The 27,666-nt window shown below is 42.0% G+C and overlaps 1 protein-coding gene across 5 annotated transcripts in view; it reads right to left on the reverse strand.

Annotated features, from left to right (window-relative positions):
• Nucleotides 1–27,666, reverse strand: part of ASAP2 (ArfGAP with SH3 domain, ankyrin repeat and PH domain 2) — a 344,117-nt gene that overhangs the window by 21,335 nt on the left and 295,116 nt on the right. For all 5 annotated transcript variants that reach the window (XM_040348639.1, XM_040348637.1, XM_040348638.1 and 2 more), the window contains 8 exons: nt 27,366–27,435; nt 26,239–26,326; nt 24,945–24,993; nt 16,903–17,069; nt 10,457–10,590; nt 6,029–6,123; nt 2,906–3,095; nt 1,337–1,422 (listed from right to left, as the gene is read on the reverse strand). In XM_040348639.1, coding sequence (XP_040204573.1) covers nt 1,337–1,422; nt 2,906–3,095; nt 6,029–6,123; nt 10,457–10,590; nt 16,903–17,069; nt 24,945–24,993; nt 26,239–26,326; nt 27,366–27,435 — 879 coding nt within the window. The remainder of the gene's footprint in view (nt 1–1,336; nt 1,423–2,905; nt 3,096–6,028; nt 6,124–10,456; nt 10,591–16,902; nt 17,070–24,944; nt 24,994–26,238; nt 26,327–27,365; nt 27,436–27,666) is intronic.

A 27,666-nucleotide genomic window follows, 5' to 3' on the forward strand; every position in this document is an offset into this window, starting at 1 on the left:
TACTATTTAATTTAAGCAGCAGCTAGGCGCTGTAACTTCTTTCCATTTGGCGCAGTAGTGGGTTATCAGTCGGGCGCAGTTTTTGATACCCCAATCATCACATTATATATATATATATATATAATATTGATACAAATGTTTTCATGTAGGTGAGGCTTTCTTTGCCATTTTAAGAGGTCAGCTAATAAAGTGTAATTTTATTGTAAAAATATTCTTTGGATTTCCCTGAGGGCACTGGTAAAGTCTCAAAGATTTTCAGCATTGCTCTACTCACTTTTAGAATACAATGGACATAGCTGAAAGAAGATTTAAACAATGGCATACTTAAAACAGACTCAAATCTAGAAAACTTTTAGATGGCCTGGGTAGAAGCCTGTAACCCAGAAGCCGAAACAAATCTCAGATATAGGTGTGTTTAAATGGGTGTCCCGTATTTCCATGGAGGGACGCTTCCCCTCTGAAAGCCAAAATAAAATGGACAGGGGTGCAAAGCAAAACACATCCCCTACATCAAGGGTGTCAAACTCAATTTCATTGTGGGCCGCATCAGAATTATGATTGCCCTCCAAAGGGCCGGTTGTATCTGTAAGATTAGATGTCCAGCTCATCTCCTCCCCTTACATTAGATATCGATAGCCACCTCACCATTAGAAGTGGAGTCCCCCACTCTCCCTTACATCACAGTGCACCCCCTTTCTTTATGCTACTGCTGGGAAGTAGCTGAATGCATTGCTTAAAAGCAGAAAGTAAGGGTCTGGAGGAGAACCAGAGGAGGGCTGGAGCTCTCCTCTAGCTGTATGAGGTGTGAGGGCCACATGAAATGGCTTGTAGGGCCAAATCCGGCCCGCGGGCCTTGTGTTTGACACCTGTGCCCTGCATCTTTGGGCTCATTCTCATCAGGCATATTGCCCCACATTTTGCAGCCAATTAAATGGACGAACAAAAATTTTGTCTAGATTAGATCTGACTACTGTGTTGCATTTGGAAAAATCTTGGAAGTCGCATGCTTTGTACATTGCCCTGAGTGGTCCCACTCCGTCTATTAAACAAGACCATATGGCAACACGTTGCTGTGCGCATAATGTGAATGAGCCCTCTCTGCAGCTGTGACTATCCAACCCTTGCATCCTGCTTGCACAGTACCTATTGGAAGCAGCAATACCCAACAGGTGATACTTGATATGTGCTCCAACGACTGCAAATATTCAACCTCATTCACCCAGATCTAATCTGCCTATCATCTACTTAAAGTCATTATTGCTGTAGTTAAACTGAAAGTCTTGTATTGCAGTGATGCTGTAATTCTAATGTAATACCACAGCTGGATTATACTTACCAGTTCTGCATTAAGAAATCAACTATGTGCAGGGAAGTGCGGTCTACAGATCTAACAGCTAGATGAAGGGCCGTCTCCCCATGTTCCTAGAAAATAAAACCACAATCAGCCATCTTTATCCAGACAGGCATCCAATGCTATCTGTTCAATGACCACCTATATTAGACAGTGATTGTGTGCAGTCTGGTCAATTTTGTAGAATAGAACACAAAGTGGATCTTCTATATCAAATCTTTTGCAATGTCAATGGTAGATGTTCCCTGACATCATTCAATCAATCAATATTCAAACTCAACACCACAACCTAGAATACAGATTTTCTGCTCATTTTCTCATGAAGTGGTAACATGGTGGCCAAGTGGTTAGCTTTTTCAGAGCCCTGGTCAAGAATTAGAATGCCATGATGGACTCAAAATTTCAAAAATCTATAGGGTTTATAATGTGACAGACTACTGCAGAAACACAACCCTGTGAGCCGCTTCAGAGGAAGGGACTGATGCAAATATCTCTATGTATTTTGGTAAATCCCAACTCCAGGCTTTCTCCATTAGCTTACATTCTTGTATTATTAGTCTTATATATCCAAGTGTACCTATTTAACATGAGTTTGAATGCAATTGCTTAATTCTGAACACACCCCCAGTTATAAGAGGGTGTGCACACTTATGCAACCACATTATTTTAGTTGTTTTTTGTTTTACTCCACCCCCCTAAAATATTTGTTTGTTTTGCAATTGAGTTGTACTGTTTATGGGTCACATTAAAGGTTAAAAAAGTTCTGAAATTATTTATCTTGGTCTCTTTTTTTTTTTACATCACAGAAACCTAGCATTTTACCAGGGGTGTGTAGACTTTATATGCACTGTAGTCCAAAAAGTGATACATCACCAACAACTCGTAAAATAGTTCTGCACTATACATTCCATATTTGGATGTGTTGGGGACATTATGCCGCGTACACACGATCATTTTTCGGCATGAAAAAAAAAAACGAAGTTTTTCGGCATGTCGAAAAAAACTATGTTTTTCCAACTTCATCATTAAAAAACGACATTGCCCACACACCATCATTTAAAAAAAATGCTCTAGCAAATCGTGGTGACTGCGGATGACGCCACTCTTGGGGCTGCTTTAGCTGATTCCGTGTTAGTAAAAGACGATTTGCGCTTTTCTGTCTGTTACAGCATGATAAATGTGCTTACTCCGTTATGAACGGTAGTTTTACCAGAACGAGCTCTCCCGTCTCATAACTTGCTTCTGAGCATGCGCGGGTTTTTAACGTCGTTTTAGCCCACACACGATCATTTTTTACAACCCGAAAAACGAAATCGTTTAAAACGTCGTTAAAAAATGCAGCATGTTCGAAAAAAAATGTTGTCGTTTTTCAGAACCCGAAAAATGATGTGAAGCCCACACACGATCATTTTGAATGACATTTTTTAAAAACTTTTTTTTTCATGCCGAAAAATGATCGTGTGTACGCGGCATTAGACTTGTAGGGACTGATAAACTGATGCAGAATATATCAGTGCATCACAGTTGCATACAATGAAAGGTCTGTGAACTTACATGGCCATTAGCTAGTGGAATGGTTTCTGTAAGGTCCACACCATCAGCGTGCAGTTGCACAAGTGCATATATGTCTCTGGTTTTGACGGCGTCACACAGACCGTGTAGTTTGGATGCATTGTCAACATATTTCTTCCTTGCATATCGTTTCTCAATGTACTTTGCAGTAATATAATCTTTCCTAGCATTCCTGAAAAAAGGGGAAAAAAATAAAGTACAATGAAACGGGTATACAGATATCAATTATGGATAACCAGTAGATTTACAAATGTTGTGGCACTGCAAACACCAGCATGCTCAGATACAGGGCCAAGGACTGTGTTTTAGGACTACCAAGACATGACTGACTTGAGAGGTAAGTGCTGTATTCACAAAGCACTTCCTCTAAAGTTATGGCTGCATAGCGTAAATCTGCCGGCGTAAGCGCGCCTAAATCAAATGAGGAACAGGGGGGCGTGTTTTATGTAAAATAAGCATGACCCCACGTAAATGACGCTTTTTTCGTACGGCGCATGCTCAGTATAACGTCAAATTTTCAAATTAAATTACACCCGCTCAATGCCTAGACGACGTGAACATAATTTACGCAAAGCCCCATTCGCAAACATTTTACGCAAACGACGTAAACAACGGAAAATTTGACGCTGGCCCGACGTCCATACTGAACATTGCATACGCCTCAGAGCAGGGGTAACTATACGCCGGAAAAAGCCATCCACAAACCACGTAAAAAAATGCGCCGGGCGGACGTACGTTCTGAGAATCGGCGTATCTAGCTAATTTGCATATTCTACGCAGAAATCAACGGAAGCGTCACCTAGCGACCAGCGTAAATATACACCTAAGATGCGACAGCGTACTAAGACGTACGTCAGTCAGATCTATCCCCCATTCTGGCGTATCTTGTTTTGTGGATACAAAACAAAGATACGCCGGAGCATCCTAGAAGTTACGCGGCGTAACTTCTTCGTGGATCTGGCCCTATGTGTGCATGGACACATAGCTGTTTCCCGACTGTCTCTTGTACATATACGTCGGCAGAATGGCACGGCTGGGCAAAGAAACGTATATATACACATCACTTTGAAATTCCTGCCGTGCGGGAATGCGCACCCCTGCCGCGGCTCCGTGACCGTGCCAGCGGGTCTCTATGTCCGCCGGTGTCCCGCAATCGGGTCACAGAGCTGCAGAAAGGGGAGAGGCAAGTGTAAACAAGCATCTCCCCATTATGTCTAGTGACACTGTCACCGATTGTCTGCTGCCTCTCATCGGGAACAGCAATCAGTGAGGTGTCACTTGTAGCCACGCCCCTAACAGTTAGAATCACTCCCTAGGGCACACTTAACCCCTTCAGCGCCACCTAGTGGTTATCCCCTTCACTGCCAGTGTCATTTTCACAGTAATCAGTGCATATTTAGAGCACTGATTACTGTAAAAATGACAATGGTCCAAAAAATGTGTCAAAAGTGTCTGATGTGTCCGCCATAAAGTTGCAGTCACAATAAAAAAAAAAAAAAAAAAAAAAAAAAAAATCGCTGATCACCGCCATTACTAGTAAAAAAATTTAATAAAAATGCCATAAAACTATCCCCTATTTTGTAGACGCTATAACTTATACGCAAACCAATCAATATACACTTCTTGTGATTATATTTACCAAATATATGTAGAAGAACACGTATCGGCCTAAACTGTGGAAAATAGATTTTTTTGTGGATATTTATTATAGCAAAAAGTTAAAAATATAGAATTTTTTTCAAAATTGTCACTCCATTTTTGTTTATAGCGCAAAAAATATCACCAAAAGAAAGCTCTATTTGTGGGGAAAAAAGGATGTAAATCTTATTTGGCAGCCACATCGCACGACCGCGCAATTGTCAGATAAAGAGACGCAGTGCCGAATCACAAAAAATGCTCCGGTCTTTAGCCAGCGAAATAACATGATGGAGAGTTTAAGGACTGCAGAAAAAAACGTCTACTGCCAAAAAGAACTGCTGTAAAAACTTCCAAAAACGTCTAGTGTGCATGAGGCCTAAACATGACGGCTCTGTGTAATCTCAACTGCAAACAGTCTTGTGAATACTCTCTGCAGACTTACAAGCCCTAACCTCCTTTAAATGTTACTGACCACAACAATCCAGAGAAATAACAAGAGCCAAATTAGAGTCAGTTTAAGGTTTGAGAATGATTCTTATTCTGCTTATACTAAAGTGGGTCTTGGATTAAAACTCTCTCCCCACGGCACGCACCCATGCTCCTACTTTAAGAATATCTGTGATTGCTCCCAGCAGACGATCTGCCTCTTAACTAGGACAAAGGAGTCTTGGTAGTGGCGGGCCTGCCAGCACTAAGGTCTCCTAGGGGATTGAACTGTGCTGACCCACGTGAATATAAGTGTGTTTTAAAGATAACTGAACTTTTAGGCTGCATTCACACCTGAGCGTAGGTCGTTCGGTCGTTTTTTCCGGCATTTTTTCCCGGCGTTTTGACGCTTATTTGCGAATTTGCATACAGCGGCATCCGACGTTTTTGTACTTCGACGTTTTTTATTTTAGCCAATAGGAAAAATTATCATCTTTTCATCACTTGTTGGTAGATTTTTTTTATCTTCTGCCTGGGTGAAATGTTCTATTGAATAAAGCGACAAAACGCCTGTAGCAAACGCTCGTTGTCACGCTAGTCGCTTTAATCAAGCGTTTTCATTACTTTCTATGAGAAATAGAAACGCTCAAAAACGCCCAATTTGCGCGACAAAAAAGGTCCGTAACTTGTTTGAGCTTCAGGCGTTTTGTAGTGGAGATGTGAACCATCTCCATAGGGAATAATGTATTTTTTCCCCTCTAGCGTTTTTGAGCATCGCGCTTCAGGTGACAAAACGCTCAGGTGTGAATGCAGCCTGAGTACATAGCACAAATATAGCCCCACACAGTCCTCAAACAGGCAAGCATATGTCCCCGATTAGGCCCCTGGACAGGGACCAGGAGCTGTTTATAATAAAGTGGTTATCCTCTAAGGAACGCTCTATTACATTCTTCTATAACAAATTGTTAGACGTTTGTCATGCAGATATAAAAACACTGGAATTCTGGGTGTTTATGCGAGTGTGATCTCACTGTAACTCACATGTCACTACTGGATACAGGTTTCACAGTATCATCAGCAGGCAGGCCGACCTCCATGATCTCATTAAATGCTATATTCCCAATGTTTTTGGCAAGCTGGAAAAAGAATTTCAACATTTAAAAAAAATGTGACAAATAGTTATTTTTAAACTCAACGATTTTTAGAGTAAGAAAATTAATTGAAGTACACTCAAATATACGGTTTAGGGGCAACCTTTGTAAATGTCCTGCACTAATCATTACACACTCCAGTCCTAAAAAAAAACTGTTAATCTAATTATATTTTTAATAAACACAAAGACTGCAAAGTTTTTCCAAAGGACTGCAGAGGCAGATCTCTACTTCAAAAATTTCCAGCGTTGTGCCTTCCAATGGGGAGTTCTCATGGATCCTACTTAACTGTTCATAATAAAAATAAAATAAAAAAAACATAAGGCTGGTTAGACCCCCTTTGAATACAAACCAGGTGAGCAAGCCTGGGGTTCAGAAAGCCCACTAGTGGAAATATACAGGAAGGTGGGGCAGCAGGACCTCCAAGGCCTCTTTCACACGGGACGGATCCGTGATGATCCACCCCCGTGAACATCTGCTTGCTCAGCGGCAGTGATCCCCGCCGGATGACAGGACGGTCCCCGCACAGTTTCACCTCCCTCCATATAATTTCTATAAGATTAGGGTCTGGAGACTGGCTAGGCCACTCCATGACCTTAATGTGCTTCTTCTTGAGCCAATCCTTTGTTGAGTTGGCGGTATGTTTTGGCTCATTGTCATGCTGGAAGACCCTTCCATGACCCATCTTCAGTGTTCTGGCAAGGGAAGAAGATTCTCATTCAAGATTTTACAATACATGGCCCTGTCCATTGGCCCCTCAATGCGCCAAAGTCTGTACCTTTAGCAGAAAAACAGCCCCAAAACATGTTTCCATCTCTGTGCTTGACTGTAGGGATGGTGTTTTTATGGTCAGAGTCAGCATTGTTTTCCCTCCAAACACGGCAAGCCGAGTTAATGCCAAAGAGCTCAATTTTGGTCTCATTTGACCACAGCACTTTCTCCCAATCCTTCTCTGAGTCATTTAGATCAGGGATATGCAGTTAGCGGACCTCCAGCTGTTGCAAAACTACAAGTCCCATCATGCCTCTGCCTCTGGGCGTCATTCTTGTGGCTGTCAGAATCTTGCTATGCCTCATGGGACTTGTAGTTCTGAAACAGCTGGAGGTCCGCTAATTGCATATCCCTGATTTAGACGTTCATTGGTAAATTCGAGATGGGCCTGTACATGTGCTTTCTTGAGGAGAGGGACCTTGCAGGTGCTGCAGTGTTCTAATCCATGACGGCATATTGTGTTACCAATGGTTTGTTTGGTGACTGTGGTCCCAACTGCCTTGAGATCATTCACAAGCTCCTCCCGTGTAGTTCTGGGCTGATTCCTCACTTTTTTCCATGATCATTCTTACCCCATGAGGAAAAATCTTGCATGGAGCTCCAGACCGAGGGCGATTGATAGTTATTTTGTATTTCTTCTATTTTTTAAAATAATCACTAACAGATGTCTCCTTCTCACCAAGCTTCTTGCTGATGGTCTTGTAGCCCATTCCAGCCATGTGCCGGTTTACAATCTTGTCCCTGACATCCTTTGACGCTCCTTGGTCTTGTCCATGATGTTAATGTTTGAATCGAAGAAAGATTCTGTGGACAGGTGTCTTTTATACATGAGTTCTCATTAGGAGAGTCTTCTTAACCACTTGCCGACCACGCACCGTCGAAATACGTCCACAAGGTGGCTCTGCTGGGCGAGAGCACGTAATATGACGTCCTCTCTCCCAGCCGCCACTAGGGGCGCGCGCGCGCGCGCCCCCCGCTCGCCCCCGACTCCCGTGCGTGTGCCTGGCGGGCGCGATCGCCGCCGGGCACACGCGATCGCTCGGTACAGAGCGGGGACCGGGAGCTGTGTGTGTAAACACACAGCTCCCGGTCCTGTCAGCAGGGGAAATGCTGATCTTCGGTTCATACACTGTATGAACCGAGGATCAGTGTTTCCCCTAGTGAGGCCACCCCCCCCCCCCCACAGTAAGAACACACCCAGGCATACTTAACCCCTTCCCCGCCCCCTAGTGTTAACCCCTTCACTGCCAGTGGCATTTTTATAGTAATCCAATGCATTTTTATAGCACTGATCGCTATAAAAATGCCAATGGTCCCAAAAATGTGTCAAAAGTGTCCGCCATAATGTCGCAGTACCGAAAAAAAAATCGCTGATCGCCGCCATTACTAGTAAAAAAAATATAATAAAAATGACATAAAACTACCCCCTATTTTGTAAACGCTATAACTTTTGCGCAAACCAATCAAACGCTTATTGCGATTTTTTTTTACGAAAAATATGTAGAAGAAAACGTATCGGCCTAAACTGAGGAAAAAAATTTTTTTTATATATTTTTGGGGGATATTTATTATAGCAAAATGTAAAAAATATTAATTTTTTTCAAAATTGTCGCTCTATTTTTGTTTATAGCGCAAAAACTAAAAACCGCAGAGGTGATCAAATACCACCAAAAGAAAGCTCTATTTGTGGGAAAAAAAGGACGCCAATTTTGTTTGGGAGCCACGTCGCACGACCGCGCAATTGTCTGTTAAAGCGACAGAGTCCCGAATCGCAAAAAGTACTCTGGTCTTTGGGCAGCAATATGGTCCGGGGGGTAAGTGGTTAAATTGGCAGGACTAATCTGTGTACCACATAAGCACATACTGTAGCCAGTCTGTGGGAGCCAGACTTATTGTTGGTTGGTAAGGGATCAAATACTTATTTTACTCACTGAACTGCAACTCAATTTATAACATTTGTATCATGTTTTTTTCTGGATGTATGGTTGATATTTGTCTCTATCATTTAAAAAAATAAATAAAACCATGATAAAAATTATAGACCCTTCATTTCTTTGTAAGTGGACAAACTTACAAAATCTGCAGGGAATCAAATAATTATTTTCCCCACTGTACATTGCATGTACAAATTAGAGCTCTCCATTGGCTAAGGCTATAAATGTATAATGGGGATCTGTGACATCAATACACTGTCAGGTGAATTCAAATTAGCCCCAATGACACATTTTTGGCAGTATATCCCTTAAGAACTACCTGCGCCTAATTCAGGCATTGGCATCAGTGTTGGTAACTTTACCGACACATGTGGAAAATCCAAGAAGTTCTACCACAACATAAGCACTACCACCACATTAAGAACATGTCGCTATGACAGCAAATCAGATCTCAGATTAGAAAACTAGCCATAATTAGGACCAACTCTGAGCTGGCATATAGGAGGTCTGGGCCGTACCTGTGCTGGAAAGCCATCATGTATGTAACCCACTTCCCGGGCAGAGCTGTATCCCTGGCCCCATTTACATGTCAACCAGGAGAGTCCCCTGTTCAAAAGTGCAATTACCTGTCACTGGTGGGTGGAGCTTGACGGGGAACTGAGAGACTAGTTCCCCATCTGGTCCGTTTTTTACATTTCACTGACACCTGCTAAAGGACTGAACAGTGGCTATAGATCCGCCCACTTTTGAATGCTGTCAATTAAAAGTAAAGCAGGCTTGATGAAGAACTAATCTCCCAGGCTCTGTTCAACCCTGTACAAAACTCCTAATGCCGCGTACACACGGTAATTTTTTGTGATGAAAAAAAAATGACATTTTTAAAACTGTAATTTAAAATGACCGTGTGTGGGGAAAACTTTGTTTTATGTCTTCTGAAAAACGACCAAAAAAAATTCGAACATGCTTCAATTTTTTTGTCGTTTTTCAAAACGTTGTTTTTTGTGTCATAAAAAATGACCGTGTGTAGGCTAAAACGACGTTTAAAACAACGTTTTTAAACCCGCGCATGCTCAGAAGCAAGTTATGACGCAAGCTTGAATGGAACAGAGTGCCGCCGTATGTGCTGAACGTAAATGCGCTTTGCTAGAGCATTTTGAAAAAACGATGGTGTGTAGGCAACATCGTTTTTTAAAATTAAGTTTTAAAACATAGTTTTTTCGAATGAAAAAAAAAAAAAGTTTTTTTACAAGACAAAAAACTACCATGTGTACGCGGCATTAGTCTTGCACCTGGGAGGTGTATGATGGGCACAGTGATTTGGGAAGGAGTGAGTGCACAAAGGAGGGTGTCTCCAGTGTGGACACTCTGACCTTAGTAAAGTCACAAACAGATTCATCATGTACCAGTCTCTGCCAGGTACATGACTTGGGTACAAGTGTATTTACTATCGTTACAGGAGAGACTACATTATCCTATATATAATTTACCATAAAGACATACCATAGGACCTTACAGGGAGGATATTTTACATCTAGAATTACAAAAATACAAACATTTATAAAGGAGAGGAATCCAATGACAGTTATAATACTGAAAGTATCACCATGACCTACCAGCAGTTCAGAAGTTCCCAGGACATCCAGTGTGAGGGACTGTATTCTGGAATAATGCACCCCGAGCTCTCTGTGAATTCCTGAGCACTCAATACATGTCAGTATACCCAGATTAGTAGAAAGCCAGGTGGGATCTTTATGGAAAAAAAATAAAAATAAAAAGTTAAGCTTTTAATAAAAAGGGACTACTAAAACGACAACACCAAATTCAAAAAGTCTACCAAGAACATCACAACTATGTATATATAATTTTCATTTATAGGCTGCATGCACACAGACATACCCTGTAAGTACGTTACGGATCATATAGACATGGTACTTCTGGCACAAATGTTTCTGCATAATCAGTAAAATGCTTGCGTTTAGATACGTTTAAAAGCGTAAAGATACTTATGCATTTAAACGCATATAGCCACCTGATTTTTCTGATTATTCCCAGAATGAATTATGTATACGCATATTCAAGTGTTTACATGCGAAAGTGAGTAAAATGCATGTCTTCAGATGCAGATTACAATCTGAACACAGCGCTTGGTAACGCACCTTTTTGCATGTCCCCATTGAAAACAATATACCTTCATCCAGATCTGTAGACAAAAAATGCATTGAAATGCATTTTTTTTTTTTTTACAGATGTGTGCATAAAACCACAACATTTTACCGTGATGACTGCTTACCTATGATAATTACTATTTTTGGTTAAAAAAAATGAGTTGCTGGCATATAGCTTGTTTACTTCACTCTGCTTCTCAGAAATTTACATTGCCAGCATTTCCCAGCCAGCACCACAATCATCAAATTGGCTCAGGATGGTCACATGTAGCTGAGTGTTAAGCCCTGTACACACGGCCCAGAATCGTCAGGAAACGAACATTGTTTTTGCTGACGAGATTCTTGCCAAGAACACACTCAATTCAAAAGAACCGCCGTTCTTTTGAATGGCACGAAAGCGGTGACGTCATCGAGTACGACGAGCATGCGCTTGTCACATTCAATGCCATCGCCGCCATCTTGCTTCACCCTACCTATTCATTGGAAGCTACCGTGCATGCGTCAAAGTCATTTCGAGCATGCACGGTTTTCCATGGAGAGGTAAGTACACGCTTGGGTTTCTCGTCAGGAAAACACTGCCGAGAATCTCACGACGAGAAAATAGAGAACAGGTTCTCTATTTTTCTCGTGGAGATTCTGGGCAGCTTTGTTGACGAGAAACCTCAATGCCTCGTACACACGCTCGGTTTACTCGGCAAGAAAGCTCTGCCAGCAGTTTTATTGGCAAGAAAACCGTGCGTGTGTACGAGGCTTAATAGAGTCTACATGGCAAATTAGGAAAGGGGTGAGAAGCTTGATGCAAGAATGTGATAGCATACACTACAGTCCAGAATGTACTAAAACTGTAAAAGTAAAAAGATTTATTTTATTTTCAACGTTTGATATAGACATGCAATTCAATAAAAAAATCAATGTGTCCTTTAGGACCCATCAGCGATTGAACTGCTGGGCCATGTTTATAAATGTATGTGAAGGAAGCATGGACTGGTCCATATAGCTGTTACAACCAATCAGCCAGCTGTACAGTATAGGAATAAAGAGAATCAAGGAAGAATTGCAAACCTCAAACGTTCTCAAGGGCAGGATTACACCTCTTGTCATATTATTCTGTGACATGCAACAGTCCTCTTTTTATCACAACCAAAGGCCTGCCATGGGCAAAGCTGGGAGTATCTATTTGCACAAGTTCAAGAACTGGCGTTGCCAGAACACTTTACCAATATCAAAGGAATTTTAATGTGATTATGTTACTAAAATAAAAACCTGAACAAAGATTCTCCCACTGCCAGAACCACCATTTTCTGCTACAATTGGGGCACTGGCCATCTAAATTCTGTTCAGAAATTGACAGTTTGGGGTAGGTCAGATTTCTGGGCCCCTGCTTTGCTCATTAGTTTTCGCCACCAACCCCATTCTTCATTACTGCGTTCCGTAAGAACATGGGGGGGGGGGGATATGGTGGGAGGAACAGTGGAATGCAGAGGGAGATCAATATCCCTGGAAGTCTCCACTTCTGAACAGACTTTAAATTGTAGTTATTTAATTAGCTTGGGGTTCCACAGAGGAGAGTCAAGTACCTTTTTTTACTTTGAAAGAAGATCTGGATTCAGGGTTTGAGTTTAGCCATTTTTGTCATTTCAGGCAGTGGGGTGGTTTAAAAAATTACAGATATGAATGAATAGTAAAAAAAAAAGAGCCCAGATGCAAAGACAAGGCACCATAGATATTCTGGAGGGAACCTCCTCCCCACGTATGAGTTATCAAAAAGGGGAAATCTGGAAATCCACTCTCCCCACCTTTTTCATTTACTCATTCCCCCCCCTAATAAAGATGTAAAATACAAGCAACTGTCCAAATCAATTAACATTAACGCTTCCTGTTATTATGTATATTGAGTATGATCTTACGTTAAAGTATAGCTAAACCCCGAAACAAAAATGGAACATATTGCAGCTTACCAATTTTCAGAGGTGGGTGCTGTATAAGTTTGTGTTTTTCAGGCTAAGAAATTTTTCAGCAAGTACAGAAAATACCTGTTGATCTTACCAGAAATGTCAGGTCCTTGTCAATTCCTGTGAGCAAAACGGGTAGGGAAAAAAAAAAAAATCTTCCTTTGTAAACTACTAACCCTATAAACCTGCATGTAATGAACAAAAGCAGATGTGGCTTAAGTCCAACCTGGATAAAAACTATGGCTACCTCCATAGATCGTGAAGAAAGGGGCGAGATATAAATATAGACAAAAAGCCTGTTAAATCGCAGGATCAATAGATGAAAATAAAGGGGAAAGAAACCTGAAAAAATACAACTAAAGCAGCCACCACATCTCTAAACTGGTAAGGTACAATATATTACATTTTTGGGGGGTTGGATTATAGATCATGTAACAAATTATTCTACAGTCTATTATCTTACTGTTTTAATTAATTTGCATATGATATATGTAATGACATATTGTTAAAGTATTTTGTATGGGAGAGGATCAGTTACATAGGACTGCAATCCAGCACAGGACTCTACACAGCACCATACAGCAACCCGGCAGGAGGAGTGCAAGTAACGACTCTGGCATTCAGCCACTGACCACAAGCATCTAAACCAGCCATTGGGTCTTGAAGACCAACTATCAATAGACAACATCTGTATATACTTTTCCCTACGGCACTGAGAGCGCTGCGATGTGGAAGGAAACACTATTACACTATTACAAAAATGTACCATCCACCGTGTGATACACCTCCCATCTGCTCTGATGAAGAGGAAACCCCTCGAAATGCGTTAGCCATTGATTAATTTTATCCCTTGTATGGGCATCAATTTTTACTATTTTATCAAATGAGAACATTGTGATTTATTTATTAAATGAATACATAGTATTTTTCTTTGTATATACCCATTTGTTTAGAATAAACTTTATCTTGATTCATGTATTAGGTCACGTGCCTTTCTTCTTTCATACATAGCCTTTTGGACTTCCCCTAGTCAGCCTAGGCAGCGGGGCACGCATGATCACTTTCTATATCATCAGAAAATACTACCATCTTTTACTAAGGCCCCCCGCACTAGCGCAAGAGAATATCTTTTACGTTTATACCTATACATGGTATCTGTATGTTGCTACCATGCAACGTTATTTGTATTTCTTCTTTTCTTTGAAAATCTTATCATTGATGTTATGCCCCAATACTGTACTTTTTTCCATTACTCTCTGCCCCGTGGGTGAGCTATATCTTTAATATAAGAAAAAGAATAGAAGCCCTGGGCAGGCTGGCTTTGTCCTCACATACATTTCAAGGCTTCTTTTATATGACTTCGTTCTACTTTTAGGAGGTTGTAACTCTCATTTTGTACTTTTAAGATAACGTAAATGCATATTCAGATCAAAAAAGATATGTTCTTAGCAGGCCAGAGATGTTGGAATAACTGCAAAGCCTTCCATACATGCTGGGAGTTATAGTTCCAAATCTTGAAGACTGTGGCAGGTATGGTCTAAGCCAGTGTTTCTCAACTCCAGTCCTCAAGGCGCCCCAACAGGTCATGTTTTCAGGCTTAGGTGATTTGATCAGTTTCACTGTCGTTTCATCTGAGGGAAATCCTGAAAACATGACCTGTTGGGGCGCCTTGAGGACTGGAGTTGAGAAACACTGGTCTAAGCCTTTAATGGAAACTTCTAACTTCCTCCTTGGAAATTATTTTGTTTAAGTGTACATTTTTGGAATGAGATTGTATCATTGCCTAGAGATGTTTTTCCTCTGCTGCATATAGCCATCCTAGGCACTTTGTACTCTCATTAGAAATTCAATTAGGCATTCTGGAGAGGTGGTGTTAACATTAATGTCAGCACTCTGTAATAAAGAGCTTTATGCAGACTCTGGACTGTGTCCAGCCAGGCATGAATGAAATCCTCTGGAAGAACTAATTGCTTGAAGAGGCCAGACAATTACGTTAAGTAACTGCTACTAGAAAGCCTTGTAGAACCCTTTTCCAGCATACTGGAAAAGCAAAAGGCTTTGTAGTCGGTGTCCTGTAATTTCCCAGTTCTGCAATGTTCAGTAGATTTAGCAGTGCGATTTGATATTTTTTTCTTTCTGCACAATTGTGCAATGGCCATTTAAGAGTTGCATTTTACTACTAAGGCATTATGAAGTTAGGGTGCGGGTTAGATGTAATTTCAAAAAGTTTTGTACAGATGAAAAAGCAGACAAAACAAGCTGCATAGAAAACAAACTTGAGGAAAAGAAAATGTTCACATCGGACATCAAATTCTGGTCTTGTCTGACACTCATCTGCCACTAAAACAGACCGTCATGCCCACCTTGCCTATAGCTCATCTCCTAGTTCTGCCATGGGAACAAACCTAAAAAGTTCTCCAGCAGGACTTCTACAGTTGACAATACACTAAGATTTGCATCACTGTGTTTTCTACTAAATTACAGGTGCTCTTTAGTAAAAGGCACATCTCCAGATTGGTGGTACTAAAGTAGATACCGTGTATCATAAATAACTGCCATGTTTTTTAGTAAAATCCTTTTTTCCATCCTTGGTTTTACTCATTACTGCTGATCTCCTGCAACCATGTTGCAGTAAATTTGTGTCTACATGCATGCACTACAGTGGCATGGTTTCCTTATGGTGACAACAGTTGACCATGTCTGTGCAATGTAAGCTGAAATGACCATGCGTAGCCTCAATTGAAGGCCTGTATAACTAGCTGACAATGTAGGTGCACAATTCAGAAGAGAAGAACCTTCATGGCAGGCTTTAATTAAAGCTAAAGCTTTCATATGATCGAAAATGACCTTTGAAATTATATTAACACATTAAAGCTTAAATTCATAATTTGTCTGGCCTAAGCTAGTCCAAATAAACGATTTCCTTTAATAAAGCATGCAGCGGCTGTGTGCATTTCATAAACTGTATGTAGCACCAGTGCTGTCTTCTGGCAAGGGTATGGGGATGTCCTATCTGCTCATGGAACAAAACAGAATTGGGCTAAGTGCTGCACAACCATTCACAGGACGCCTTGTATTTAATGAATGAATACAAAGCTTCTTCTGATGGGCTCAGAGGAAGAGGTGGGCGGATGACATCACAACCTCCACCTCAGCCAATCATTAATAAAATACAAAGCCTTCTGTGAATAGCTGAGCAGTGCTCAGCTTGACTCAATTATTTTCCATGAGTAGGACAGGAAGGTTACATCCAGCTCCTGGACACAGGACTGTATACTGTATGTAGCTGATACTACATGCAAGTTTATACACTGCACAAAGTTGCTGCACGGGTTTGGGTTTGTTTGGGCAAGTTTGGTTTAAACAAACTATTTAAAGATCACTAAAACCTGGCTTTAAAGGGGAGTTCCAGCCTTTTTTATGTTTATTAAAAGTCAGCAGCTACAAAAAGTGTAGCTGCTGGCTTTTAATAAACAGACACTTACCTGCTCCACGGTTCCAGCGACGCGCCGGCCGGGGCTCCGCTCCTCGCCCCCCCTCGCCGGCCGGCGTCTTCATTCCTAGTGTGGGCACCCGGCAGTGACAGCTTTCGGCTTCACGGCTGGGCACCCACTGCTCATGCGCGAGCGACACTGCGCATGCGTGAGCGCCGTCCAATGGGACAGGCGCTCGCCTACAGGGAGGGGCTGCAATAAGGCGATTAAGCTAATCGCCTTACCAGCCTCTCGGCGGAAGGAGGAAGTGGGACAGGAAGTCCCAATCCTCCTGACCCCCCCACTACCCCCCAAAAAAATTACATGCCAAATGTGGCATGTAAGGGGGGAAGGAGTGGATTAAGCGGAAGTTCCATTTTTAGGTGGAACTCCGCTTTAAAGCTTGCATGAGATTAGTAAATTATGGGGATTTACATATACTTTAGGTATAGAAGCCAATTAATTATACCTGCTGCTCCACAGTCACAGCATACATCATTTCCCGGCATCTTCTGGATGTCAGATATAATTTCCTTGGTCAGCTCCTGGACTATATTGTTCTCGCCTGTACTGTGATCTCCTTTGAAAGCATTGTTTAGAGCTTCTTCTTTGCTGTTCTGGAGCACGGACATCCATCTAGAAATTGCAGACAAAATTGTGTGAGCATCTTTTGTAGCTTTAAAATGCCTCACAACAAGAAAGGCCATAAAAAAGAAATCCCAAATGATGGTCCATTAAAAATGAAAGCTTACAGCGATTGTAAATGTAATTTGAAGGCAAATGACAACCATATCATACTTACCTGCTCTGGTCAATGGTTGGCACAGAGCAGCCCAGATCCTCCTCTATTGGGGTTCCCCACCAGCACTCCTGACTCCTCCCCCAGCCGAGCACTCCTAGATCAAGCTGCTTGCTATGGGGGAACTTATGCAAGCTCGATTCCCAAGTCACGTGGCTCGGCCCCACCCCCTGCTCTCTCCTCACAGGCTGCAGTTGACAGTAGCAGGAGCCAAATGCTACCTTTAGAACCACTATAACCTATTGACAAAGCAGATTTCTGAATATTATCTGCATATTTAGAAACCCTGGACAGGTATTTACTCACCGTCGTCAAACCTTGATCGTGGTCTCCTAGAATGAACGCAACCCTTACCAGGTTCAATTAACATAATTTGTAGTTAGAGGCCCAGATTCTCAAAGGGCTTACGTCGGCGCAACGCAATGTACGCCGTTGTAAGTCCTAATCTGGGCCGTCGTATCTATGCGACTGATTCTTAGAATCAGTTACGCATAGATATCCATTAGATCCGACAGGCGTAAGGCTCTTACGCTGTCGGATCTTAAATGCAATTTTCTTTTTTGCCGCTAGGTGTCGCCTCCGTCGTTTTCCCCGTCGAGTATGCAAATTAGCAAAATACGCGAATTCCCGAACGTATGCGCGGTCGACGCAGTGAAGTTACGACATTTACGTTAGATTTGCGACGCGTAATGTTGCCCCTGCTATATGAGGGGCAACCAATGTTAAGTATGGCCGTCGTTCCCGCGTCGAAATTTTTAAATTTATGTTGTTTGCGCAAGTCGTCCGTGAATGGGGCTGGACGCCATTTACGTTCACGTCTAAACCAATGACGTCCTTGCGACGTCATTTGGAGCAATGCACCCTGGGATATTTTTTGGGAACGTGCATAATTTAAATGCTCCACGCCCCCTACCCAGCTCATTTGAATTAGGCGGGCTTGTGCCGGGGGATTTACGCTACGCCACCGCAACTTTACAGGCAAGTTCTTTGTGAATAAAGCACTTGCCTGTAAAACTTGCGGTGGCGTAACATAAACCAGATACGTTACGCCCACACAGTTTTACGCCCATGTACGAAAATCTGGGCCAGAGTCTTCACTTGGAAATGCGATAACCCCAAACACCAAGACCTGAGGTGTGCCTTGGCCTAGCTGGTCAGGACGGTTAAAAGACAGCATATCCTAAATGTACGAATATGAAAAAGGTACGGTGTGTATATGTATGTATGAAGGTTTGGGGGAAACAACTGGGTGGGAACCATGAAAAACAAGTCAACGCAGCCCTAGACAGAGGAGGAGGGATATATACCCCTCAGATTCCTCCTACAAATGCAGGCTAGCCTCCAGCCAGCCTTCTAACAGCCACCATATGGAGGTTAGATTCCTGGGTCACCCTTTCTTCCTCATCCGTCTGATAGACCCCATGTCATTCTCTATCCCCACTCCTCTTTAAATTCTTATTGCACATTGCCTTTTATACCTGTGTTCATAGTTGGGTTATACTGTACACATCGTATCTATAAAGAAAATGCACTGGCTAAACGTGTCTGAACTGTTCTGTATCGGTTTATCCCCTAATGGCTTACACTTAGAATTTTATAAAAATCCACCGAACAAAGAAACCTCACTGTCTTTAAAGCCCCCTCTATGTGCCCAGATGAACGCAGCTCTGTACAGCCCATCAGATAGCAGGGATGCTAGGGTTCTCTGAAACCCAGCATCATTAGTGCATCTAGTATATCATGAAATAGAAAATACAGGAAAGAGTAGAGAATGTGGAAGGGACACTTGGCTTAGTTACTCCAATGTCTACCAATCTTTGCTGGTGGAGAGGAGTGGAACTGTAGCAAATACTACTAAACATAGCAACAAAGTATATTCCAAAAAGCATATTAGAGAATGCATGCAGAATAGAATATGAATATTCAACAACTGGTTTGCAGTTCTAAAAATAAAAGGAAAGGAAGATATAATCCCAAGAATGATGGGAGGGAAAAGTCTGATTCTTCTTGACAGGTTGTTGAAGCACTGGGATTCACCTGCAATACTTTATGAGGGACTTTGATCGTTCCCCTGATAAGATCCTCATGCACCGATCATTTCCAACAACCGACTCTTACTGCTGCTTATGGACCCTTCTACCACCAAAGGTGCTGGAAGACTTTCTACAAACAACCTCAGGGCTTGTGTACATGCGCATTTGTCCACATTAGAATTGCTTTTCTCCCTTTCTCCCAAGTGTGGATTACTAATGTCAGTTGAACGGTAATTTTGAAGTACCTCTGCTGCATTCAAGGATCCTTGAATCTTTCCAGACATCTTCCTGATTACCATTGTGCCAGAAATAGACTGTTTGACTCTTGGCCGATTCATCAGGAACTGGCCAAGCTTTGAGCGGTGTATGGCCAGGACGAATGTACCAAGTTAATCAATCAATTTGGGTGCAACCAACCTGCCGGACTTACTTGCAATTATCGCTAGCAGCTGCTAACAATATTCACTGTTTTCTCTCGATGGAGACGGTTTCCCCCACCAGCCCCCACCGGGAGAACACAAAGGCTTGATGGAAGGGATTGCCCTGTCGGCATGGTCTGTTGATGGGGGAATCGTGGTTGCAGGAAAGGAATTTGCTTATGGCCTGCAAAGCTTACATTAGATCTTACAATGTTAAGTATCTCTAAGCAAACAAATGAGAGGTAGCTGTACTGCACTGTGAGACGCTAACAGTAAGCACACTTTTCTGGAAAGCTGAATTGGTGCGTTTGGGACTCCCAGGGAGCAGCAGAAACCCTTCACTTTCTGACAGTGACATGCAGTCACCGATTTGTGCTGAAAAAAACATTTATAAAAGATTAGCTTAGTGTCTTTCCCCAAAGTAAAAGTGCACATTAAAGAAAACCTTTTGTTTCTCTTACCCAACTGCCCCTATAAGCGTATGAATGAATGAATGACTTGTATAGCTCAACGCATGCGAACTGAATCGCCTCTGGGCGCTTTTTCCAGCCAGTATCTGCTTGGTTGGTGCGGTCATTTTTACCCCGTAGGATCATGACACGCTAGGGACACACAGTCATACACACATATATACATATATACTGGGCCAATTTGGATGAGATCCAATTTACCTACCAGCATGTCTTTGGAGTGTGGGAGGAAACCGGAGTACCCGGAGGAAACCCATGCAGACACAGGGAGAACATGCAAACTCCAGGCAGATGGTGTCATGGTTGGGATTCGAACCAGCGAACCTTTTGTTGCTAGGAGAAAGTGCTACTCACTGCACCACTGTGCTGCACTGTGATGGTATAGCGGCCATCTACAAATACTGGGCCAGATTCACAAAAGAGATACGCCGTCGTATCTCTGTAATCTGCCCGTCCTAACTATGCGGCTGATTCATAGAATCAGTTACGCATAGCTAGCCCTAAGATCCAACAGGTGTAATTGACTTATACTGTTGGATCTTAAGGATGCAATTCTAGGCCGGCCGCTAGGTGGCAAGGCCATTGCGGTCGGCGTAGAATATGCAAATGACTAGTTACGGCGATTCCCGAACGTCCGCGCTGCCTGTCTATCTAACTTTACGTTGTTTCCGTCGAAATACGCCGCGTAAAATTAGGGCTGAGCCCTAGTTGTTCTAAGCCATGTTAAGTATGGCCGTCGTTCCCGCGTCGAAATTTAAAAAACACGTCGTTTGCGTAAGTCGTCCGTGAATGGCGCTGGACGCCATTTACGTTAACGTCTAAACAAATGGACATCCGTGCGACGTCATTTAGCGCAATGCACGTCGGGTAATTTTCCCGATGGAGCATGCGCAGTAAATTAGGCGCGGGAACGCGCCTAATTTAAATGGTGCCCGCCCCATTTGAATTAGGCGGGCTTGCGCCGAGCGGATTTACGTTACACCGCCGCAAGTTTACAGGTAAGAGCTTTGTGAATCAGGCACTTGCGCTGTAAACCTGCGGCGGTATAACGTAAATCACATACGTTACGCTGCCGTGGAGCAACGTAATTCTTTCAGAATCTGGCCCACTGTGCCTACCCCTTTGCGTAGCTGCTAAAATGCCCCAGGAGCCCCAAAATCCAACATGCTCTACTTTCCATCAGCTAGGAGTTGACATAATAGAGGGCTTCCTGGTTCAGGATACCCCAGGTAACTCAGCTTATCTAATCTAGGGACATTTTATTAAACCATAAAAATCTTCGTTATCAATTTTAATTTCAAGCTGGCATGAAGTTTAGGTAAACAAACTTAACAGAATGTTTGCTCCCAGGCTCCACAATGACTCGGACAGGTCTCACCTGATATATTTTAAAACATAGTTGCCTTTTCCCCTCAACTTGTAGGACAGGTTAGATCACAAGTATGAAATTCCATTTCTTACAAAGTCAGCACTGCAACATTGAGATGACTTGTTCAACATGGTAAACTATGCAGTTAAAATAGAGTTATGAAAGTTTGGAAATTCATTACGTTTCTTGCATGCTTGTATGTGTACCGTAGCAAAGTACAGTAGGTCTAACCTCTGAAAAAAGGAGAGTAATTCAGAAGGTTCAATTTAGTAAGAGACTGTATTCCTGCAAGTAAACTGAACATTGCAGTCCCTGATATTCCTGTGAAGGATAACTCCACTTCTAGCAGCTCCATGTAAGACTGACTGAGTTAGGGTCCTTTCACACGGAGCGGACCGTTTCTGTGTCCACTCCGTGTGTCCGCCAAAGCTCAGCGGGGATCATCAGTCATCCCCGCTGAGCTGTCGGTGGATAGGGCGGTCCCCGCACACAGTGCAGAGACCGCCCTGTCTCTGCTCCGCTCTCCCCTATGGGGGATTGGATGCAGACGGACCGTCTGTCTGTCTGCATCCGATCCGTGCCGCCGGACGGAAGAAAAATAGGGTTTTCTTCCGTCCGCAAAACCGGATCCCGACGGACGCGGATGGTCGCGGACGTTAGCGGATGCTCCATCCGCTAACGGACGCGATCCCATAGGGATGTATTACAAGTCCGTAAACGGACTTGTAATACACGGACGAGCGGAGCGGACATGTGAAAGGGCCCTTAGAGTGCAGACTTTAGTGCCAACCACTTTGAGAAAGATGAACCCAAAGGAAGAGAAAGCAGTCAGAGAGGAAACCTTGGTCACGTTGACCTAGAAGGTGCAATGTTGGGTCTTTTTAGGGAAACATGCTAATAACTCTCTTTCCCCTTGAAGGTTAGGGGAATTAAAGGCCACACTATAAAGTGAAAAAAAAAACTGTCCAAAACATTAAAACCACTTAAATATTCTTGTGTAAAGAATTGCTGTGCTTATGATTTTTTTTTCTATGATGTGCACTGCTGCTGGCTAAACTTTTTTTTTTTTTTTAGTAAAGTGGTCATGAAAATATCACATTGAGCCTATGTTACCCAAAACAATCACCATCAATCCAATGGCACAGCATTCCCAAAAAGTATGCACACCAAAGTTCTAAAATATGGATTTATCACATAAGCAAACCAATACTTATAAGTGGTATAGAGAAACATATTTCTCACCAATTGCAAGACCTTTACAGTAATAGTGTTTGCACTCTACTGTGGTGGGAAGAAGAGTCTTGCTGCATCACAAATCAAAAAGGACTATTTAGGTACAACTGTATTTTTTTTATTTTTTATTCAAGAGCACATTGCTTTTATATTTTTAGGATGTGCCCATTATAAAATTAGCCAAATCCGATTCCTGCATTTTATTTGGCATATACAAGTATTTTTTTAATACAATTGAAACAATTTGAAAGTTGTTCAGTGTATCTATTTAGAACCTGCAGTTCCTAGATAAGCCTCTAGATGGCAGAATCTGAAAAGAAACATGTACTGTATATAGATCAGATAACGGCGTCATGCACACTGGAGTGTTTTCTCTGCACCTCTGAATGCCCTTTCTCCTGGAGAAAAGCTGCTCTAACCACTTCAGCCCCGAAAAACTTTCCCCCCTTAATGACCAGAGCATTTTTTGCGCTATGGCACTGTGTTGCTTTAACTGACAACTGCGCAGTCGCGTTGTACCCAAAACAAAATTGATGCAATTTTTTCCCCACAAATAGAGCTTTCGTTTGGTACTATATGATCACCTCTGTGATTTTTATTTTTTGCGCTATAAACAAAAAAACAGCAGCAATTTAAAAAAAAAACGTTTTCATCAGTTAAGGCCGATATATATTCTACATATTTTTGAAAAAAAAAAAAAAAATCTCAATAAGCGAATATCGATTGGTTTACGCAAAAGTTATAGCGTCTATAAAATGGGGAATAGATTTATGGCTTTTTTTCTACTAGCAATGGCGGCGATCTGCGATTTTTAGCGGTACTGCAATATTGCGGTGGACAGATCGGACACTTTTTTGGGACCATTGACATTTATACAGCGATCAGAGCTAAAAAAAAAAAAAAAAATAAAAGCCACCGATGACGTCATTGGCAGGGAAGGGGTTAAAATTAGGGGGTGATCGAGGGGTTAAAGGTGTGTCCTAGGGAGTGATTCTAACTGAGGGGGGAGGGGACTGACTGGAGGAGACCGATCACTGTTCATAACCAGTATGAACAGCAGATCTGTCGGTTTACATTGACATACCTCCGCTCTCTCTCAGGAGCAATCGTGGGTGCCCGACGGACATCGTGGCCGCCAGGCATGTGCATCAGCTCCTACATCACGCGGAGGGCACGCCCTTTAAAGCGCCCACCATACAGCTACAGTAAATCGTGCAGGAGAGCCAACCTGCCACCGTTTAACAACGTTAACTGGTTAAAAAAAGTATTACAGACACATGTATGCACATTAATGCTTTATAGTCGATGTTATTTTATTCTGGCCATTAGAACGCATTGACACGGAAACACGTGAAAGCGCATAAACTGGGCACGTTTATGCACGTTCCGCATTTGTTTTTCTACTCTCCTGGTGGTGCCCTTTTTCCACCCTCTAAACCAGCCTCTCTCAACCTTTTCAACACAGAGGAACTCTTAAAGGCGGTTGTATACCCGCTGACACCGCATACTAGCTCATTATGAATACTTACCTTAGTCCACGCCGATGATGCTGACATGTCGCCTCTGCGTGTCTTCCGGGTATCGCGGCTCCAGCGCTGTGAGTGGCTGGAGCCACGATGTTGATGTACGCGAGTCTGCTGGCCTTTCAGCCGAGAATCCCCTGTGCGCATGCGCCACTGAAGTCAGCGGCTCATTGTAAGGGGAATATCTCCTAGACCTTATTATAGGCTTACCTGTAGGTAAAAGTTATAAAACTGACTATACAACCGCTTTAAAATACCTTACCCTGAACTCAAAGATACATTAGGGTGATGGTCAGTGGGAAGAATACTCCTTACAATTGTGATCATTGGGAAGAAATACTCATTGGGAAGAACTTATCTGAGAGGCAGAAATTGCTCATTGCTTAAGGAACTACTAGGTTGAGAAACTCTGCTCTAAATTCTCCTCTTCCAATATGCCTGTAAAATGCTACATAGGCTAACAGAGGTGTGTTTATAAGGTGAAAAAAATAAGTCAAACTCCTATAAAAGCGGTATTTCTTACATCCTATGTGTACAAGTCCATAACCGTATAGGTGCACCCGTTGATTGAACGCAGCAAAGGCAGCTTCATTATTTCAAAGAGTGGATTTTGTACATCAGTAAATAAGTGAACAAATGGGAAAAATGTGCATAAACACACTTACATTTGGCACTCTTGCTCATCTTCAGTTTGGAAATGGTAAGTCCGATCATCTAGTGTGAAAAGGTAATTACAATTATAAGCATGCAAGTTAATGCTGAACACAAAAAAACTGGCCTTTGTACAGTCTTGTAGTCATACAGTAGTAGTACTATTACTATAAAAACTGTATTCGTTCCCTGGAAACCATTTGGTGAATAAGCACAGCTTGCCTACCTGTTCTTTGAGGCATTTGCTCCCTATAACAGAATATGTGTCCAAAACATACCGCCCCAACCTTCACAACATCTTCAGAATATGCCCCTTCCCAACTAATGAAACCACAAAGCTCCTAATTCACTCCCTGGTCAACTCTCACCTCGACTCCTCATTGGCTTACCTTTAAATAGGTTATCCCCTATTCAGTCCATCATGAATGCTGCTGCCAGACTCATCCACCTTACCAACCGCTTTGTGCCTGCTACCCCCCTTTCTGCCAATCTCTCCATTGCCTGCCACTTAATTAAATTCAAAATATTAACAATAACTTACAAAGCCATACACAACTCAGCCCCGAGCTACATCACCAGCCTTGTCTCAAAATATCAACCAAATCTTCCTCTGTTCCTCCCAAGACCTCCCACTCTCTAACTCCCTCGTCACCTCCTCCTATACTTGCCTCCAGGACTTCTTGAGAGCCTCTCTCATTCTTTGGAATTCCCTACCCCAAACTGTAAGCTCCTCCCCCACAGTTATTACCTTTTGTATCACTTGACCCTCCCTTCTAGATTGTAAACTCTAATGAGCAGGGCCCTCTGATTCCTCCTGTATTGAATTGTACTGTAACTGTACTATATGCCCCTAACGTTGTAAAGGGCTGCACAAACTGTTGGCGCTATATAAATCCTGTGTAGTAGCAATATTAATAATAATAAAAAAAGAGCAGGCCGTTCATTTCCATATAAGGAAGTCAGTCGCCAAACTGAACTAATGAAGCCGTCTGCCACAGCCTTGAACTTATGAAACTTAGTAATAGATATATGTGTCACAAAAGTGAAAGCTATAAAATGCAGATAAGTGTTGGATAAAGCCAAAAGATTTCGTAATCAATTTCCCAAAAATAAATACAAAAACCACTAGCACACCAACACTGTTCCACCATGGATCGTAAAACGAACTTGTAAAAAAAAAAAAAAAAAAGATTATATATATACACACACACACACACATACACACACACACACACACACACACACACACACACCGGATTGTTACTCAATTACTGATTTACACACACAGGAGAAATTAATGAAACCTACGAGAGATGAGGTCAAAGCTCTTCTTTTCCTCTGGATTTGTTTTCACTTGGCAGGTCAGCAGGTTCAGCTTTGCAGGAGGTAAGTTGGCCTGACAACAAAGTAAATATTCCATTTAAATAGTATCGGTACTGGAGACATCATTTATCATTAGTAAGTGGGTTTTCAGGGGAGAATCTTAATAGTCTTAATGATCGTTAATTGTTCATTTTAACTTTGCATTTTTTTTTCTACATATAGTTAATATACAAAAAGGGACCCCCAGAGCATTATGGGTTATCCGAAGAAACAGCACAGCAGTGGTCGTCTGCCTTGAGGCTTCGTTAGACCAGTTGAAGCTTCAGACTAAAGCCTCATACACACAAATACATCGTCAGACTTTTGTCCGAAGGGCGTTGGCCAGGAAATTGTCTTGCATACAAACGCCACACAATTGTCAACCAAACACGAACGTAATGACATACTAAGTGGTTTTCAGCTCTTTAGCGCCACCCTTTGGGCACCTTCTGCTAATGTTGTGTTTGGTGAGCATTGCTTCCGAGCATGCATGTTTGTACTTTGGACTTTTGTATCACGGACTTGTGCACACACCATAGGAAAATCTGACAACAGACTGTTGTCCGCGAAAAATGTATTAGCCTGCCATCCAACATTTGTCAGTGGATATCAATTGTCTGATTTTAGGCCAGTCTGTCATCACACAATTCCCATCATAAAATCAGATTGTGTGTATGAGGTTCTACAGTCCAACAAGGGATGAGTTACTGGGATAAGTCACCCAATTATGTGTGTAAATTGCAGTTTCAGCTATTGAGGTCTGTTGAGGCTAAAGGGATCCTGTAAATAAGTGAGAAGAATCTAAATCCTTTAGGCAACCACTTTACTGGTGAAACAGCCGGATTTGATTTGTCCAGGTTTTAACAAATAACAAGGGTAGGCAACTAACAATCTTCAACCAATAAAAAAAAAAAAAAAAGTCAGTATAATACAGGTTGGAGCAAAAACGTGTTTTCTAGGGTAATATGATAAAAAAACGCATAAAATACTGTTAAAACAAGAAAGCAGTTGAAAAAAGGGACCCAAAATTGCAATCAATCTTCTTCATGAATTAGAATAAAACATCGACTTACTGTGCCATGAGCTATTGTGAGAAAGCCATTCTTTACAGAGCACTTTCTCTTCTGCCACACTTTCCTAATCCTAAAATAAAAAAGGAAAAATGTACCCATCAATAAAATTCACACAAAACATGTGTTCGCATATTGTACCATAAAAGTGAATTTGACTACCCTTATGTATGTACTATATATATATAATTTGCAAGTTACACAAAGAAACACACTAATAGGAAGAATTATACTAAAGTGAATATCTTCAGCTAGATTGTATGGTGCTCCAATGTAGAATAAACTCTTTAGGCTTATCTACCTT

Source organism: Rana temporaria, chromosome 4 (assembly GCF_905171775.1).
Source record: "Rana temporaria chromosome 4, aRanTem1.1, whole genome shotgun sequence".
NCBI classification, from domain to species: domain Eukaryota; kingdom Metazoa; phylum Chordata; class Amphibia; order Anura; family Ranidae; genus Rana; species Rana temporaria.